The sequence below is a fragment of the Melospiza georgiana genome, chromosome 4 (assembly GCF_028018845.1).
Source record: "Melospiza georgiana isolate bMelGeo1 chromosome 4, bMelGeo1.pri, whole genome shotgun sequence".
NCBI lineage: Eukaryota > Metazoa > Chordata > Aves > Passeriformes > Passerellidae > Melospiza > Melospiza georgiana.
Genome location: NC_080433.1, coordinates 59006879 through 59027830, shown reverse-complemented (window position 1 = coordinate 59027830; position 20952 = coordinate 59006879). Strand labels below are relative to the sequence as shown.

General features: G+C 35.8%; 1 protein-coding gene across 1 annotated transcript in view; it reads left to right on the top strand.

The window, feature by feature from the left end:
- The window catches only part of CADPS2 (calcium dependent secretion activator 2), a 284280-nt gene that overhangs the window by 169660 nt on the left and 93668 nt on the right, over positions 1-20952 (top strand). Inside the window, exons 9-12 of the mRNA XM_058022230.1 lie at positions 5654-5720; positions 11426-11534; positions 12692-12895; positions 20426-20562. Coding sequence (XP_057878213.1) covers positions 5654-5720; positions 11426-11534; positions 12692-12895; positions 20426-20562 — 517 coding nt within the window. The remainder of the gene's footprint in view (positions 1-5653; positions 5721-11425; positions 11535-12691; positions 12896-20425; positions 20563-20952) is intronic.

The following is a 20952-nucleotide window of genomic DNA, read 5'->3' as shown; positions in this document are numbered from 1 at the left end:
CAGTCTTAAAACCATTTAGACTGTAAGGGAAAAGTGTACAGCAGGGAAAAAAGCCACACATTTTCCTATTCATGCCATGAGTATCTTGCTTATTGGAGTAAATGGAACTGTTTTCTGTGGCTGTGATGTTTTTATTACTTGACATTCTTACACGTTTCTTTATTCTTAGCAAGCATAATTACAGTAGTTTAGGCTGATTGTTTTTCATTCCATCTGCTGAAGGCTTATTTAGTTCTCTTTCTCAAGAGCACAGAAAGGACTAAAATGAATTTGAAAATGTTTACAGCTAGGTTTCTTATGACCCAGGTCATATTGTTGTCTTGAATCAGTTTTCTCCTCGTCCTCAACTGAAAACAAAAAAATTTCTTAATCTTGCAGGGTTAAATAAAAGGAGGAATGCAGTGCAGGGAAGATTCCTTTTATGCAAGACGCGGGGATGGACTGAAAGTGCCTGTGGGCATTTGGTCCCCATTGGCTCTCTCAGCGAATGCAGTGATGCCCACGGATAGCCTGTATTGTTGTCAGTTAAATGGGATCATGAGTGTCTGAAAGGTGTTTGAGAATGAACTGAAAATCATTTTCACAAGTGGATGATTACTTCTGCCACATGTTAACCGAACTCTATCAGAGTGGCCCAGATTTTTGAGACTGCATTAATTGCTCTTTCAACCTTGACTGAGGTTTCTCTTTAAGAAAGGCCTTTGCTGGACTAAACTGCTACACGTATTGATTTTTCTTTCTATATTTTTTTCATTGTTTGTGATAAATGAAGCCTTTTACAAGTAGAGAATTTATCATTCAAAATGTAGATAGATTGCTTCATTCCTTAGAATAAAAAGGCTGGTCTAAAAATGATCTCTGTAGAAGGAGTAAGTCCATTCTCATTTCTCTCTCAGTGAATAGCTCCGGTATTCCACACACAATTATGCTTTTCCAGCTATTCATTAGTGCTGATTTTTTTCATCAAAAAGTGGAACCCTGCACCCTCGCAGTGAGGTGAGGGCTTTAAGCAAATAAGCTACCATCTTCCCTCCTGTGTGTGTCATCCTGGAACTGAAACTGAACTATAATATTTAGCAACATGGTTTTGCATTTTGGTAGCACAAGGAAATGCACTTTGAGAGATGTACAAACTTTGTGTAATTACAACATGGTTATGCCCAGACTTTTACAAGGAAATGTTTGCTCATTTTATTTGTTCTGTTTCTGGAGAGGAAAGTGATACTGACTGAGATGAGATGATATATAAAACATTTTTATCCAGGTGTTTCTGTGTTTTGTAGTGGAAATGTAATTTCTTGTAATTTTATTTGTTTTCCAGGAAAACTAAATATTAAAGGGAAGGGGGGGGTTGTACCATGTTGTAAGCATTGTGAGGTATAATCATGTGTAATTCTGTGACTTCATACAAATCCAATTTTTATTTTTTCATTGGAGAGTGAGTGAAGAGAAAAAAAAAACAATATTAAATAATATTGAAGAAAAGAAGATTGCAAAAGATTGTTTTTAAAAGAAAAAGTCTCAGAAAAGTGATTGTATGGTTTGTACATTTGGTTGCATTTTCATGTTACTACAAAACATGTTAGAAAATCTTCATATTGGAGTGACATTTAATGACTTATCATATCTTCTTTGTGATTAGTACAAGCAGGTGTATTAGTCCTGTGTTACTGGAAATTATGTGAGTAATGTAAGAAAACTGAAGAAGGCAACTACACATGCATAGTAACTATAAATACGCTTTCTAATGTGCATATGTAGAGACACAGGTGTTATGTGTATGTATCTCATTTATTATATACTTTTACAGGATAGAAGTCTGTCATCTATATATGTTTCAATGTACATGAAAACACCAATCTTTTTTCCTTGTCAGAATATTTATTAAACATTCTCAAAACATGATCTTAAGGAGAACTCAAAACAAATCTAAGCAGTTACTATTATAGTGTTCAGATACAGGAGAAGTATTTTAGTGTCTTCTTTCCCTGTATATGGCAGAACTTCAATAATTCAAGGATTATTTTAGATTATCCCAACTTTGGAACCCAAATGAGAGCAAGAAAAATTGAAGCAAATGGGGTGCTTAGTGTTTAGAGATATGGAACTGGCACTTCTGAATATCAGTTTCTTGTTTGTATTGCACAAAATCTTTTGCCTAAAGGTACAGTGTTTGAGTGGCTGTTGTGTGTTTCTTGTTGCTGCTGAGGATGTTTAAAATAGTCTGAGCAACTGATGCTGAGCACTTTGTGTACGTTATTTAGGATGGAGAGAGTGACTGTGGCTTCTGGGTGAGTGCAGAGACACTGATGGGTAGAGGAGCAGCAGGCTGCAGCTCTGAGTTCGTGGCTGAGATTCTGTTCTGGTTTGCAGTACTGGCCTTTACCTGAGACTCATGGAAGTTACACATTTGTCCATCTTAAAAATAGAACATTCTTCAACTTAGCTCTAAGGCTTAGCTCACTTCTGAATCTGTTAACCTGTTAATTTTCTGCTCCAGTTGTGAAGCCCAAGTGTAACTTATTGTGAAAACTGGTTATTTTAGATTTTTTCTGTTCTAGACTTCAACTGCAGTTTTATAGATCCTAGATGTTACTGTCTAAATATAGGAAGATTCTTGAAGATTCTTAGGTCCTGTGCTTCCTTTCTTTTTCTTTTTCTTTTTCTTTTTCTTTTTCTTTTTCTTTTTCTTTTTCTTTTTCTTTTTCTTTTTCTTTTTCTTTTTCTTTTTCTTTTTCTTTTTCTTTTTCTTTTTCTTTTTCTTTTTCTTTTTCTTTTTCTTTTTCTTTTTCTTTTCTCCAAATAAAAAATGAATGCGAAAGAAAGGCTCAAAGAAGACTGTAGAAGCCTAGGTGGGTTCTTCCACCTAAAAATGTTATACTCTTGACTAAGAATTAATCTCTTTATCTTTCAGGAGCAAACACACTTAAGATGAGCACAGGATATATCCCTTGTAAATGGCTGAAACTTAAGAAAAAATCTGGTACCATTAGAGATGGCACTGGAAGAGGGATTAATAACAGACCTGTGTGTTTATAGTGATTTGTAAAACCAGACAGCATGTCTTTGCATTTCTATACCAAATCCCAGCTTTGTGTCATGAATATTATTTTCTTTGTTACCTGGTTTTATGTAAGATCTGTGAATTTTAAAGTTAGGTAGTTAATGTTCCACTCTTTTGTTTCCCAAGGAAGCTCTTATTTAGCACCTTAGGTAGAAGTGATTTATAGGAGCAATAAAAATGCACATTGCTATTTAATTTCTTTTTGTGTGCTTTATTATTTTATATTTTTGAATTTATTGTATATTATATTATTTCTCCCTATACTGCAGAACTATAGGTGGTATGTCTTACATGAAGAGCAATTTAAAAGGCAGCCAAGTTATATGAAAACATCACCTTTTCTCTGATTAAAAATGTTCTTTTAAGACGTCTTATTTTAAAAGCACATTTCTGGAGCAGGATCAGTTAATAATGAGAAAGAATTAGCATAGAGTTTCTAAGGTTGGGTTACTCATTTTCTGATGTGCAAGAGGCAAGAAGTCTTTGTTAATCTATGGTTTCTTTACAGTTGTCTGAGGGTGGGAACATGGTCAGGATATCTTTGTACTGTAGCTTTGGAGGACTGTGTATTTGCATCTGGGTTTTCAAAGTACAGTTTCAAAATGGGGCAGTTGCCTTCTCACATATATCAAAAAAACCTTCATGGTACTCCCAGGGATGCTGGGGGATGCACTGGATGAATCACCGTGAAGAACAGGGCAGTCTTAGGACTGAGAGAGACCAAGGGCCACCCAAGGACTTTTTTACTTTTCTCCCTCAGGTCATTAAGCTGCAAGGTTATGTGAAATTCATAATTTATTTCCCCTCCACCCTCTGACAATAGTAAAGAGATTAGCAAGGCAAGAGCAATGTTGTGTGCTTTGGGGAAAGGTAATGCTCTGAAAACATATATGAAAAGGAAAACAGTTTGTATTTTGTGGGAGAATTTTTTGTGTGACCATAAGTCTGTGAGGTAAATGCTTCCTTAGTTGCAAAAAATTATAAATTTAAAAATAACCTCTAGTAGGTCCTTTTTTTTTTACCCTTTCTGACATAACCCTTACTCCTTTATTTTCATTGTATTTATAATAGTTACAGAATTAGACGTTAAAAAGACTGTGGCAAGATCTGGACTATTCAAAGGCCACATCAACTGGTAATTGTGTACATAAAGCCAATTTTTTTTCCTTCTCATACAAATAAAAAGCAGAGTAACCAAGTAAGGTAGACCTTCAATACAGGTGCAGCAGAAGTCAAAGAGCTTCTGTTCTGTTTTCATAATAATAATGGAGCCTCTACATAATCTGAAAACAATTGTAAGCAGTATGCTGAACATTTATTTTAGACATAAATTTGTCCTTTGTGATGCCTAATGTGGGAGAAGGCGTTCTTGAGAGTACACCCAGGATGGTATAAAAAAGTTTTTGCCTTTAACTTGCTTACTCATTTCACACAGGATGTTGGTTCATTGCTCTGTTTTTTGACTGAGATGCAAACCACCAGGCAGAAAGCCACAGAAGTGAGTGGAGGACAGCAGACCATATTCTCTTACCAGAGAGGCCCCTGTTCATCTGAGCAACCATCTCCCATCCTAGTTATTTTAGCTACTTCATAATGTGTGTACTGGCATCCTCTGGAGAGTGCCCTGTGAAGCCAAGATTCATTGTTCTGAACAACCTTTAATTCTGCCTGTGACCACCCTGGCTGTACCAGCTGTCCTTGACAGAAGCTGGCCAGCCTGCAGGGGCATCTCCTATGTCTTATTTTGCTCTCCTGTCAGATTTTAAGCAGCAAATCGTTACCACTCATGGGCTCTTGCTTGCAGTCTCACAGCTCATCGTTTTCTTCTTGCTGTCTTTGTTATCAACAGTGCAACATGACCACAGTGACAGGAAAAGTGTCACTATAATGCCAGAAAATTCACTCCAAGTTCTTGGGTAATGAGTGTGCTCTCTCTACCACCAAACAGTATCAGCATCTGTGGTTTTCTCTTCTCACTGGTTGATACTCCTGATTATGTCCTCTGATTCAAAGCCTGGAAATTGCTAAAGTGACAAGGAGTTTTTGTAATCTAAGAGCCTTTATAGTGAAGTGCTTCTGTTTGGGAAATTAGATTCTACTTTACTCTGAAAAAAAAAATTAATATTGTGTGTCTGCTGACATTGTGTTATGTGAGCATTTTATCACACTATCTCTGGGACTGAGTTCTCACAGACTAAATAAACACTAGTAAATCTGTGGAAACCAAATGGAATAAAAACTGTCAGGAACATCAGCTTTGATAACATCATGTATTTCTGTGTATATAGTCTAAGCTACTTTTTCTATTTTTCAGATAAAATTGGTGAAATAGAATATGATAAGCCGGTTAATCTTTGCAAACATGAGATCATTTGTTTCTGATTTTTGTCTTGTTTTGGGTGAAAAGGAATGTCTCTTTGCATTTTTATGGCTTGAGTACATAGAAAAAAAAATCACTTTTTACATATGACAACACTGAAGAAGCAGCTCAGTAGACAGAGTAAATTAATACACAGATTTTTGTTTGCTTCTTCTAATATCATGCTCCTTATTAATGGAAAACCACTCCCTTTATTATTTCCTTTGCAGGTACTTGTATGCCCTAGGACAGAAGGTTTGGAAGCGGTGGAAAAAACGTTATTTTGTCCTGGTTCAGGTTAGTAGCCAGCCATGGAATTTCAATAAAATAATTCTTGGACTGCAAATTATGTATGATTTCTGGAATAGTTTGTAAATCAGTATCTTCAGGCAGCACATGCAGGGCTACTCCCAACTTCTTGCAGCACAGAGACACTCAGCTTTTTTTTTTTTTTTAATTTGTATAGCTAGTAAACAGAAATGTTACCAAGTTATACACACATATACAAATGGATCCATACACTGAGCAATGTTTCAACTGAAACCTATAAATTTCTGGATGAAATTTTTGTGACCTTGTAATAGTCTGATGACAGCTTTGACAGCACTCAATTTGACATAAATTCATGTATTACAAAATAGATTGTACTTACTGTTTAATTGATTCTATCTAAGCAAATATTTCCTGCCTTTGAAATTAAAGCAAAAATACCTATATTAAGAACTTTTTCTGATTTTTTAAAATAATGCTATTTTTTTCCTTTCTTGTAACATTAAATTGGGTGAAGTTATATAATTGTTATATAAAATTTGTTGCAGTAGTTGTTCTTGGCCACAAAAATGGTGCTCTTATTTTATAACTTTTTGTCCAAAGCTGAACTGTTAGTGTTTTCACATGCTAGTGAATGGTGATATTGACCTGAGATAAATAGAAAAGTAGATTTTGAGTGGTCAAAACAGAGAAATTAATGACTTTAGGGAGTCTTTCGAAAAATGTCATTGTTTTCTGTTGGTATTTGTCTTCAGATTACATTTTATGTTCTTCACACTAAGTTCAGAGGTTACTGTTCTGTCTCCTTTGTTTTATTGACAGAAAACTCTTAAAATCTGGGTCTCCATAAGTATCATACAAAGATTGAAGTCTGTTAATGAGGCTTTTTAAGAAAAAAACTTCTAAAACTGCTTTACAGAAAGTCTGATTTCTCCATCAGTCGCACTCACCTGGTCTCCTCATACTCCTAAGTGATTAAAATCATAAGGTTGTAAAAAAAATACCAACTGAACAAGTTCTTTGTTAAAGTTAAAAGCCAAGAATATTTGAAGGAAATTCTGTAAAGTCTACATAATTAATTTGTTTTCTGATTTTACCAAGGTCCTGTGTGAAGTGCTGAGGACATTTTGTGACTCTTAATATTTGTTGGGAAGATCTCTATATAGGATAGCTGTCAAGGCATGGCTGTGAACAGAAAATAATTTCAAGTTGCAAAGAAAAACAATAATACTGCACCTTCCCTTGTCCTTCATGCTTTTCTTCAACACTTATCCTACTTGTCACTCCTTTCACAGAAAGAATGAATTTGTTCTTTTCCTCTAAGCCACAGGTGTCATCTGATTTTTAAATTGTACATCTAAGAGACACACAGTCTTCATGTGCGTGTAATATGGAACCATCATCTGGGAGACTGGTTTATTCCAGTCTAGTTAATTTTAACTATTTTCTCCTCTCTATGCTGAAATTGAAATACTGGAGGAGAATATTACAGGAATTTTCCTACTGTGATGGGATTTAGTCATCTATTTCATTTTAAAACAGCTATCAATTCAATAAAGCTATATAAAAAATACAATGTTAAACCAATATTTACTGTCCTGGCAGCTCTGGCTCATTGATATAGTCCTGCTGTGATACATTCACTGGCAATAAGCTGAAGTCAATACATGTGAAATAAGCATTCAGTAATGGACCAGTCTGTTGTATTGATATATTATTGACATATTGACAAGTCTTCCTCTATGTACTAACTTTTATCTTACAGTAGTAAAACATCAAGGACATGATATTCAGTGCTAGAACAGAGGCTACTAGTATGGTTTACACACACTTTGAAAATTTAACTCAGTTGTGACATTAGATGAATAATGTTGACTTTTTCCGAGTGTGATGTGAGTAATGTGCACCTTCATTATTGCTGCACCTTTTACAAGTTGTTAGTGGTTTCTGAAAGAACAGATCAACATTACAGAAAGGTTACAGTATCTGGAAATTTTAACCTCTTCATTTTTTTTATTTTTATCCTTTAGTATCCAGTCTCTTCTCTAGAAGGTTATTAATTTAAACCAGAAAAAGACAGGGATGTAACATGGTTGCTAAAAAGCCTCCGTCAGACCTGATGTGTTTTACTTAATTTACTGCCTGATATCTTCCTCCAGTAATTGGAATGCAGATCCACTTCTGTCCTGTTAATTTCACCTGGTCAAATGTTTGAAAAGTCAGTCATTTGTTTCATGGATAATTTTTTTCCAGACACAGAAACCACGCAGGGTAATTCTTGCTGCTGAACCCTGGAGTGGGCAGCCCAGTGCTGGCCTGCAGCAGACCCCAGAGAGCCAGGTGTGCAGTGACACCTCCTCCCAGCACACTGAACAGAGGCTGTGTGCCCCGGGGGACATCCCTTAGTGACATTCCTCAAAAGTCGCTATCACACTTCTGTACCTCTCTGTCATAAATGCATAGGTTGTTGGGTTTCCCCCTTGTTACAAAACAGAACAGCTGATACGTGTTTAAACATCTGGAAAATCTGGACAAAATTCAAGTAAATGCAGTTGTAGGAAGGGGATTGCCTTTTATTCTGTCAAGATTACCATTCAAGAGGACAAACTGACTCTGTTTTTGTCTGAGAATGTGTTGTACATAGTCCTGACTTTTGAGTACTCATTATATATGAAGTATTTATGCTAATTTGCTCAATTCTTAGGCAAAGCTGATTACAGCTCTATTTACTACTAATAGTACTCTTAAATCCAGTCATAGATCTATATTTAAAAGTGTTATTTCAGACTGTGCTGGTGATTCTTTTTGTAGTAACTGAGAGCAGCCACTGATGACCATAAGGAAAAGGGTTTAAGAGATTTCAAGTATAAATAAATGAGGCAAGTTCTGTATTTCTTTGTTTTGTTGAGGCTTTTTTCCCCAAAAAAAATTTCTTGAATTTTTTCTGTCTGTTTCTTTAGTGAAGAAATTTCAAATTGTCTCATTTTCAACAAAAAGATGAAGTGACAGATTGTGATTGATTGTTCCTTTAAAATAAGAGAACACATTTGCAATATGTTCAATAAAATAAAATCAGCAGCATTATAATGTCTGTCTTGTTATAGTGGTAAGTTTAAAAATGAATAAAGATACATAGCTCAGATCTTACACAAGTTTTTCTTCAAAAACTTTCAGTGGCTGAAGAAATCTGAAAAATATGGGCATCCTATGCATTTCCATGATTAGTGTTTACAAGTTTCCCTTTTGATGGCTCAGATTGCCTATACAGCGTGGTTATGTGGAATTGTTGACATGAAAATGTGAGAGATGAATGTGGGTCTTGCCAGGTTATTTCATTCAACCAAATGGAATAAATTGAAAATCGTTTACTACAGTGCCAAGTAGCAAAAATTAAAATTGTAGATTCAGTTTACAGAGAAAAGAAAAGGAGGATGCTCTCATTAAACATAATGCTAATTGCAAAGGATTTAGAGTTGTGTGACCAGCCAACATCTTCCTCCATGCTTGTCCATGAGGACAAATATGGTTGTGGGACAATAAGCAGGGAAGTACCAAGCAGTGACAGAGGTGATGCTGCTGCCAGGCCTGGAGCAAAGGGCATAGCTTAGGGATGAGCCCCATGTCAGGGTCCCCTCCCAAAGGAGACCACCAGCCCTGGCTGTCTCTGCCCACAGCCCAGACTCCCATTTCAGCCTCCTGGGGCCGTCATCCCAGCCCCACAAATGCCACAGCAGAGCTGGTCTCCAGTTCCCCACATCCATCCTTGGCCTGTGCCCAGGGCTGGGGCTGGGGCTGGTTGTCCTGCTTCCAGCTGGACCCTGTCTGCAAGGCCCTGCTCTGTCAGCCCGGGATATCTTAAAATATTTAAACCAAAGTATGGTAGTTTTCTAAAATATTCTATGAATGAAAGCAAAATTGTGGGCTCAATGCACAAATAGTGAGGTGCAATTCTGCTGTGCCTATCATGCTGGAGGATGGACTGGCTGCTTGTAGTAGTCCCTTTCTGAAAAAATCCTGAAAAGGATTTTCTGAACAGCCCTGAAAATCTGAATTTTGGTGTAGACTAGATTTTCCTTTGTGTTTATGTATATTTAAGGTGGTCTTGGTGTACCCATTTAAACAAATGTACCAAATCTGATGTGGAAAGCTGACGCTCAGTTGCCTGACAGTGTCTCTCAAATTCCTATCCTTGTAAAACTGTCTTTGCTTACCTAAAGAAATAATTAAAACTAGAAGAGCTATGTTTAGTTTCTCTCCCCTGTAGACTCCTGCTATGGGTCTGGAGATACCAATTTGGCATTGGAGACCCGATGGCCATTTTACAGAGAGTTGTTACACCTGTTCCTTTTGCTTGTACAGGCTGTGCCAGGGATGTTCAGTCACCATGCACTGCACACACATAGATAGCATAGTTCTGTTTCAAAAAGGCCCAATGCATAAAATAATGAAATATTTTTAGAGCATTACCCAGATAATAATCACACATTCCATTCTTATTTTCAAAAAGCATCAGTCTTTTAGAAAGAGTAAAGGATACAGCACCAGCAAATATATGAAATAAGCTGAAATGAGCTGTCCAATTTTTACTTCAAAAAGGATCATTCCTGAAGTTGTAGCTAAACCAATAAATTAAGATAATCTAGCTGAGCAATCAGCAGTCAAAATAAAAATGATCCACTGTATATCAGATGAGCTCCTTACCTGTCTGAAAATTGTAGCATTATTTTACAGGTAGTTTAAAACAAGTCTGTTGGGCAGGTATCCTACAGTCCTTGGAGATGAGAGTTTCAGAGGTGCATATACATTCAGTTCCCTTTAGTTTCAAGTGTTCACAGATTGATGTGGTCTTTCTTCTGGTCATCTTCTATAATCCTCCCAGCTCTTCATGTAAAACTGGGAACACCTCCTTTTTTCTTCCAGTGATTGCTTTTCTCTTCACAGATATTACATTTCTTTCTTTATCATTCCTTATCTTTCCAGTCAGCTTTTCCTCACCTATCCTTATAATTTTCTATTCTGTCTACAGAGTCAAAAACCACCTGGTCACAGATTCTCTTCTTATTGCTTCATAAGTTTTTTGATAATTGTACTTGATGACAGGTGACTGATGTTGTCCATGCCAGCTGCAAGCAGCTTGGCCTACACGGTACCTTGTCTAGTGAGCCAAGCAGCACAGGGCTGGGTGAGAACACAGATGCAAAAGAAATTAGACTGTAAAATCAAACTGAAGGTTCTGATACTTGCCATCATTAGCTAGAATTGGCTGGAGTATATGTTCCTTTTTCCAGTTTCATGGTAATTGTGCCACTCGTTCTGCAAACAGTACTTTTATACATAAAAGTTCTTGTTTTCTCAGCTTCTTGGAATATAGTTTTTTTTCCTCTTACAGTATACTGAGTAATTTGGTCAGTACCGCAATACTAAGTGTTTTCACCACCAGAATCTAAATGGCTTCCCTTCATTTTTTCATAAAGCCCCTGCCCAAAATTTATTTCAGGAAAGTGCAGAGATGTGTGTTTGTGGGTTATTTGTTTTAGAGCTTTTTTTCCTTCATTTTGGCAGAAAGGGGAAATAAAGGAGGAAAAATTTTACACTGTACATGCTTCTGGGAAAGGGGAAAAAAAAAGTGGATTTATTTATTAAGTGCAAATGAAAGCTAATTTAAACCATGTTACATTTCTTGTACAGTTCTGAAATGCAATTCATTAATTAAGAAGTCCTTTCTTATTCAGGTTAGCCAATACACATTTGCAATGTGCAGTTACAGAGAAAAGAAGTCTGAGCCTCAGGAACTGATGCAACTGGAAGGATACACTGTGGATTACACAGCTCCCCACACAGGTACTTTTCATTATTTTGAAGTAGCACAATGTATTTGTGTAAAAAAGCTGTTTCAATTTGCTCCTTTTGATCTAGCAGCAAACACTCCCAAGTTTCTTTAACAGAGAAAAATCCCAAGATTCTTTGGCAATTACTCCTCTAGGACATTCTGATGTGAAAAATCATGCTTTTAGAAATAAGTTTGTTGTAAGACTAATGAAAAATAAACTTTACACAAAAGTTTCCTGAAACATTGTAAGATCACATATAATACATGGAGAAAATTGTGAATTCTAATTAGTCTTCCCTTTTCTCTTTTTGATGGTGGTGGCCTGTGGCAGTATACTGTGAAGTATATTCATAAATAATTTAGAAAAGAAGACAAATTATGACAATGCCTGTAAAAGAAAAGTTACTCATAGTAATCAAAAATCAATTTTGACATAACAGAAAAATCTCCACAAGGTAATATTAAAATGGAAGAGGGAAATCAGATGCGGAGAAAAACAATTCTGCCTATGCAGTGGACGGTTATGGAATTAGGAGACTTCTGAGACATTAAAGATTTATCTTTGAAAATGTTGTGTCAATGTTCAGAATAATTGAGAAGGCAAAATATGCTCAGAAGGCATTTGGAAAACTGAAACAATTCTGTCATAAAGAAATCCCCAGCACAGCCATGTTGACTGTTGTGTCCTGTTCTCCTTACATGCTCTCAGAAAGAAAAACACTGGAATGAGAAAAAGGGCTAAGGAAGAGCAGCACTGATAAAGGATATGGAGTTGTCTCTGTTCAATAAGAGATAAAGTTGACAGGGATTTCCAGCTAATAAAATATGACCAGGAAGGAGAATATGTTTAAAAAAAAGCAAAATAGCATATGGCAGAGAGAAGATTATTAAGAAATAACTTGGAGCTGAATTTAAAGTGGAGTAATGTAAATATTTTCTCATGCGATTTCTATATTTATTTTACTTATGTTACTTCTATGTATTACCATTTGATCCTTATAGCTCTAGATTTATCTTATTTCTAGGTCTATAAGTACCTATAAAATGTTTTAGCACACCCCTCCATACACACACATACTCTGAGTAAAGCCAGTAATGTAATAAACATTGATGGTGATTGAGAAGTAACTTGTATTTATCAAGATTACCTTCTTATTTACTGCTTCAGGTCTCCAGGGTGGTCGGATGTTTTTCAATGCTGTTAAAGAGGGCGATACTGTGATATTTGCCAGTGATGATGAGCAGGATAGAATACTCTGGGTTCAAGCCATGTACAGAGCCACAGGTCAATCCTACAAGCCTGTTCCTGCAAGTCAAGCTCAGAAGATGAACCTTAAGGGAGGCAATGCCAACACAGATGTATCTCCACTTTGTAAGTTGGCTTTTCTTTTCTTTTGTGGCTTTGGTTTTGGTTTTTTGCTGGTAAAATATGTAGCAGTTCCCTCAATGAAGTTTAATTAAGCAGAACTTATTCACTAGGCAAATGCGTCTAGCAGTTCATTGTTAGCCAGAAGCTCTTTAACTCAGATTATTATTAACAACAAGGGAAATCCTGACTTGCAGGTCATTATTTTTATTATAATCCATGAAAATACAGCAATTAGCTTCATATTCCTTACAACTGACCCATATATTACCATGGAGACGGTGTTTGGTTTGCATTATATTTTTCATTAGCCAGCCAGTGTAGTGTTGAATAGAAAAGTGTCAATCTATTCTCACAATTTTTGTAGATTTAGATCAGCTTTATCATGCATTGTACATATTAGTTACCAAAAAATTGCTATGTAGGCATTGCAGTACATCGTGAGTTGAAAGGCAATAGATGGGCTCCTGGATTTTTTTGGCACATACTGTAATATTAAATTACATATAAAAAATTCTTTAAATTATTCAGGTTTGAATTTTCATCACCTTTCTTTGAGGAAAGAATGGTTTCAGAGAAATTGAGGTAGATATTTTAAATCTTCAGATTATGTCTTTGAAAGTATACTGTCATGTAGATATCTGCACAAAGGAAGCTCATTGTTTTATGTTGTTACAGAGGCTGAATGCAATTCAATGACCTTTTGTAGTAGCCATCAAATTTCTGGAATATCATATGATTATTATACAATTATCCTTCTTTATTATCACATAACCGTACATGGATAGTGATAGAAGGGAGACATATGTTTTAGACTAAACTTGGTTTAGTGTCTGAAGTCTGTAGCAGGTTGATCCAAACCCATTCTCTTCCCTCAGTCTTCTATCACTCAGTCTCATGAACTTCTATTCATCCTCTACTCTTATATCAGTTTGCTTTTAGAAAACAGTAAAATGTGCTTGTTAAACTTAGTAATATTTATGTAAAATCCTGAGGAGCTCTCAATGTCATTGAGCTTTCCAGTGTCAAGATCATTGAAAAAAGTTTAATCTCACAAAACCACTGAAATCTGTTTTTCGTCTGAAGCAATTTGGAAGGGCAATAATCTGAAACACTTTGTGAGGTAATCTTTCATTATGGGGCCATTAAGGAGGAGTAGGATGGATGCAACATTGCAAAAGCAAAGGTGGCGCAACAGGCGAGAAGTGCTTCTGCTCACCTCCTGCCAGCTCCCTGGATTTGTGCTCAGTGGTGGGATCACCGTGTTCCTGCCTAATGTCCCTGATCCATGGGCATCAATTCGAAAGTACAAGAGAAGTGACCACTGGCAGCAGTAGCCAAGGACCTGCTCCTGCTTTTGGACACAGTGCTTACCTGGAAGTGAAAGCAACTAGAAAACTCTGACCATGGGGCAGTGAAAAAAGTGCAGAAAGCAATCACAAATTTGTATATACTGAAACTGTGCTTTCAAAGATAAAATTACTGATAGTGTTAAAGAATTAAACAGCAATATTGTCGCATCTTGATGTTATTTTAGACATTATCTTAGAGGTACTACAGTTCTTAGGTGGAAACCACAGAAAAAAGTAAGGATTATTTTAAAGATGTTTTAAGGCAAGCTCCAAGAATATGATGTATTTTTCTGTCATGCTTATGTATCTACTTACAAAAACTAGTATGACTGAACTGTATATAAAGCGAAATTCCATGTTTAAATTATTATTTTCTTTTGGGTATAATACACTTCAATGTTGATATTTTGTAATAATTCACAAAATAATTAATAACTTATAATAATTCTTAATTTTTTTTACAGTAGAGTAACTTGTGGAAATTAATTTAATGTGATATTTATAATCATTGTTTGACTGATTTCTGTAATATCCCAGTACTCTCTACATGAGGAAATTTTTTATTTCATCCCTTATCCTTGAGGTAGAAATGGGCAAAATCAAATTAATCAGTTTTTAAATAACTTCAGGAACTGGGGTTTTTAGATATAACCTTAAATAATTTTCTAAGAGTCCTTCTTCCTTTAAATATATGCTGTGCTGAATTTCTTGAGGCATAGTTTTACTCCTAAGAAGAGACTCTATAGCTGAACTTTTGTCACATTTAAATAGATTCAATTTCACAAGAAGTTCATTTTCTTTTCCCCTGGAAAAATGTTTACCTGAAGCTAAGTGTCTTTTATTTTAATCAAGATATAACAGCACGTACTTGAGAGCCGGCATATGTATTAAATGAAATTAATTTCCATTTTTTTCTTTGCTTCTATGGCACAGTTTTAGTATCAGGAAATACAGTTTTGAACAGATGATTTCTCAGTTACTATTTTTATGATCTTTAGTTTCCTATTGATGCACAATTTAAGCATTTCCAGCCAATAGGAGATCACATTGTTTTAGTTTCTGCAGTATATCATGCAATGACATCTCCATGTACAGAAGCAGAAAACCAGCTTGGGTTTTGCGAAACAAATGTCAGTTATAGCATTCAAACCTCAAAAGTCTGTCCCCATTTTCTTTATCCTCTAAGATGAAAAATCAATTCACCCTGACAAAATGTTCCAAAAGAATTTTCAATAACTTGGAGAAAGTGAAATATCTTTAAACTGCAGGATGTAAAAAAAAAAAAATCAACTTGAGGAGAAATCTTTCAATATTTTTCTATATTGTGCTTAGAAGAAAATCTTCTTTCATCCTGAAATTTTCTTGGTCGCTAGAAAAATATCTGAAAGTGGTATTTAACAGAATCAAACTACTGTTGTACTTGTACAACTTCTAAAATGTATACTAGTCAATTTTTTCATCTCTAAGTAACTTGGTATTGCAGTGTTGAGGTATTTGGTGACTCCAAAACAAAAGTGAAGATTGGCTAATGTCAGCAATGATCAAGAAAAGGAGACTGACCTTCAGATGCGCTGTTCTGCATAAGCATGTTGAATGAAAGAATAGAATCTTTAAGGATGCATGACTGTAGAATTGCCAGAAGTTTCCCAAGGACATTAATGTTTCAGGGAAAGCACAAATGAAAAACAGATTAATTTGAATCACATAAAGGTTCAGAAAAGTGATCCCTTTTTAATGAGCAATGTATTAGGAGATACATTCATACAGTTGAAAAGGCTGCTGGAGTGCTTAGCGCTGCTAATAACTTGTTCATAACCCAGGAGTTAAAAGCAGCACATGAGGGGATTGTCAGGTCTTAATGAAGAAATACAAAGCCAAACATCATTCTCAACCTACACCATCATGAGTTCAGAGGGGTAAAGAATTGGAAGAGGCAATCTCTTGCAATTCATTACATCTTTAGAAACAAACAAGTCAAATATATTTTTTTATTTGACATAGTTTTCTCGGCAGGTTTTGCAGCTTTATGTCCACCATACCCTTTTAGTAACTCCATCCTCTCTGCATGCTTCCCCATTCCTGTTATGTCCATTTCTTGCTTGCCTCCAGCCATCCCTGTCTCCCTTTTAGAAAGAAAATGTTTACACCAGCCTCCACCACCTTAGGCAACGAGTAAGTCACCTGTGTTCTCTCTTCTGTACTAGTCAGGAGCATGTAAAACTATCCACAATCCTCTTCAAATCTGCCCTTCAACAAAATGCTGGCAATCAGTCAGTGTGGTATCCCCAGCCCAGCAGTCAGACCATACGGGCCAGCTGCTTTCTCATTCTCTGCCACTTTCTCTGCAGAAGTTATTTCATGGCCTGATACCTAAATTATAAAGTTCTGGGGTCACAGATTGTCTCTTTGGCCTGTGTAGTACTTTGGAGTCCTGGTCAATGATCAGGAGTCAAAATGTTCCCAGTGCAAGCTGTCACCATCTGTCTGGAGTGGCACTTGAAGGAATGTAATGCATGTCTTACCACTGTCTTTTCCAACCAGTTCCAGCCCCTTCTGGAACAGAGTCATAGTTCTTACCCTACCAGTCTTAGTCTTTAAATCTTTTTAATCCCTACAATACTAGATTGCTTGCCTCTACCTTCTCTTCTTTCCTGCTTGCCTGAGCTGGTTCAAATTGCTTTTGCGACGCTTAAAATCAAGGAGGGGTGTCACTGAGAGGCACAAAAAGGAGTAGGTCACTCAGCAAGGTCAGTACCTGTAGCTCACCCTAGCAGAGAGCAGATGGTGCAAGAAATGTGTATTTGCTTCTAGGCTGGAACGAGGCAGAGATGTTGTGCAGGGATGCTAGAACCACTTGAGAGCGTGCCATAAACATGAAAATCTTGGTAGTCTTAATTCACTCAACTCTGCATGATCTGAGTCACTGAGGATGTGATGATTTTAAAGCCTTTGCAGCTGGACTAAAATTTAAAGTTTCTTGCAAAGATGGCACAAGGCATACTTAGAATGCTTTCTGCCCTAATGAGTATCTTTGTCTAAAAGAGCACCCAAAGGATGTGCTAAAACTTCTGTAATAGCTTTTGTTAGTTTTTAACATTACTTGAAAATATATTTATTTGCCCTAAAAAGGATAGTTTCCAAAGAATGAAATATACAACTTGAAACAGGCAGTGCAACATAGAAATAGTAGCCAATGATTTTGATTTTTAAAGGCAACATGGAAAGCATGGCAACAAATTTGATTAAGAAGGAAGAAAAAATAATTGTGAAAAAGCAAGAAAAATATTACTGCTTCAATGCTCTCCCCAGATATCTTCCCAATATTTTCCAAGATTGAGAAACTGTAGTAAAAAATGAATTCGTATTTTTTTCTTTGTGACAATATAGCTCCTTATATGACTTTTGCATTTGCTTGCTGTTTGAACAGGACATCTAAAGTTCATTTATGTAAGAATTTTAAAAAAGTAATTACTAACAATTTTTAAAGTAAAGTCTTGAGTAATTTTTTAGTCACAGTCATATACCATTTATGAATTGCTCATGATACTTGCTCAAATTCTTAAATTTGTTTTATTTCCTTTTTGTTTCAAAATGTTTGCCAGTTATCTTGTTTGTACATCCTAGCAATAAACAAAAATGTAATGTATTACTCTAGATCTATTTTTCTGTTATTTCCTGCTTTCCTACAGCTGGCAAAGGTAATTTTAGTTGTTTTTCTGTTGCTTAAATATATTTGATAACAGATCTTCTGTGACTGTTTGGCAATGTTATTTGTACTACTTGATTCACTCAAAAAGATGATCAGTCATGGATCTTTCTTTTAGAATTAAACCTAGCAAATATTTATACTTTTAAATCAATACTTTTCCTTATTTTGCCCAAATTATGTAATAGCAAATTCTGCTTTCACAAGCTGTATTGTGTTCAATAGGTCACATTACTCATTATGATCATCTGGATACTGTATCAGTGTGCTGGATCTGTTTCATTTGCAACATCCGATCTCCTGATTTCAAAATGCTTAAATTACTTTTCAGTACTTACACCTTCTCTCTTAAAAAGGGGAATTTTTTTAATATATTGATGTGGTTAACCAGAGAAAAAAACAAAAGGTTATTTTAAGAATGATTCAGCTCTGTATAATTTCTAAGTGATGGCAAAAAGAAATATTAGTACAACTTCTTTTCTGTCATATGTCTTACTATGAAAAATGTTTATAGTATATGATAAACCTGATATAAGAAGGAAAATTTATAAGAAATGCTGAAATCATTCACAATAAATATAATGGATTTGAAAAGAGTTTTATCTGGGTTTGAACATGTTGGAAGCTACAGATAACTTCATATGTTCTTCAGTACTTTTGGTAGTGTAGTTGTGTTGATGTGTTGTTTATCTTTGAATTAATGTGTTTAAATGAAGTTAAATTGCACTAATTAAGAGAGAGCATTTGTTGTACCTATGTCAAAAATATGAGCTAGATTTGTCATTAGTGATAGGCTGGTCTAATGCTCATTGAAATATTGCTAATCTGTGTAATCACATATGCTACAGATATTTCAAGCATTTAAAATACATGCTGCTGCTTGTCTGGGGTGATGGTCTCATACCTTACACCATCGACATATTGTCATACTGTTTATTTGCTACATCCACCTTGGTGAAATCTGTCACATGGATGTGACTCTTGCTTTGACAATGCAAAGCCAAGTGATACGAATTAGTTTCTGCATCTTTCTAGGATTTGATGTTGCAGATCCTTCAGCTTGAATTAAATAATTCTCCCATCCACAAATACAGCTGAAAGTTGGACTTGACATGGATCAATATGATCTGGGGCTAAATTTCTAAATGTGACTGATTATGTTAGCATCATGCCCACAGATCAATATTGAGTTTTATTATGAACCTGACTCTATAATTGGGTTTAATCAATAAACTTTTGTCTCCTTTCTTTAGAAATTTTAGATTTCTGCTATGCAGGTTTTCAAAATTGCATTTAGGATACACTTAGATCTATACTTTTCTGGTAACGAATATAAAAAGACCTAGGTTTGAATTTAAAGGAACAAAGAGCTAAGACCCTATTGAAAGGGGAAGTCAATTTTTAAGTTGATAGGACTGTTCACCCTGGTACAGTCTATAGAATCCAAGACAGCTAATGTGCTAATACGTAACTAGTCCTTTTGGGCACTGTAAGGCTTTTTCTGTCCATACTAGATAGATAATTCACATTGAAGACTTTGACAAAACATAACATTAATGAAAGCAATCACTAGAGCTTCTCTTTTGATAAACCCGCGGGGTTTAAAGGCGTTGAAAAATGCAATCTGTGAAGAACAATAAATTTGGGCCTTTGATTGAAGTGCCATTTGGGATGGTATGCTTTCTCAATGTATTTACACAAAAATGCTGCTCCCTTTTTCAGTACACTTTGCTGGAAGCTTGAAGGAGCTCTTTGCCATTACTACATTAAGGTTCGTCTCATTAAAAGCTGAGTACAAAAAGAAGGCTGGAAATGACCTAGCTCAAGCCAGTGTGTTCATTTCTGCTCCAGTTTGCCATTTGAGAAGTAGGCTTCAAGCCATGATGAATATTTCTATTAAGTGGTACTTTGAACTGCAGTAAAGATGCTCTTTCTTTTCTGAAGAAATAAATGCATAAACCTGTTTGGGGTTCTTTTCGGTTTTTTCTCTTTCTTTTCCTTTTTTTTAATATTTTGTGGTTATTTTGCTAAAATTAGACGGAGAGCTATACTAAACCAGGAATTACAGAATATTTTTCCTTTCTACTCATAACATTGTTTTTACATTGAAACATTTTCAGAGCCCACTAGAAAACAATGCTTTAATACTTTTTTTCATGTACTGTGTTGTGTTTTCTGGCAGCCTTTCTAAATTTTGGTTTATCTGTCAGTGGGTAGCAATTTTTTTTTCCACTGTTACACTCCATAAATTGGTATGATTGATAGAAAAATAATTCAGTTATGATATTTTCAGATTAAAAGATCAAGATTCTGTAATAATTCACCTGCAAGCATTCCTCTGTAAATGAGTTATTTCTTTGAGATACTTTCAAGAAAGCTTAGATATTGAGACTTATATGCCATGCATACACTGGTGTTTGTAGGTCTGAGCACACACTCACATGTATGGTTCTGCACATTTTTTCCTTTGTATAACAGATACAGACCGTGGCCAGAAACATGGCATGGATGAGTTTATTTCTGCTAATCCCTGCAAATTTGACCATGCTTCCCTCTTTAGACTGCTTCAGAGACAGACCTTGGATCACAGATTGAATGACTCCTATTCTTGTTTGGTGAGTACTGACTGAAAGATGGATATAAAGAAGTGAGAAATAGTTGTTACAAAGTAGTCCTTTCTTCCTCGTTCATTCAACAACTGCAGTTGTAGGTGGAATAAAGGGTCCAATCGATTGGTTTTAAATTTGAAAATTACATACTTGCAAGCGGCTGTTGTGCCACTCAATAGAAAGCAAAGAGACACGAACTGTCTTCAATTTCATCAGCTGAAATTTGTCATGTCCTCTGGGGAGGTCTGAATAAAAACAGAAAGTTTTGACAATAGCAAGAGCTCCTGTGGTAGACTGACACCTGTACAGGCATTTCAAGGTCCAGATGTAGTTGCCTCAGCTCGGAGATTTTCACCTGTCTTGTAATTCTTCATTCCACTCTGCTGTGAAGGCAAA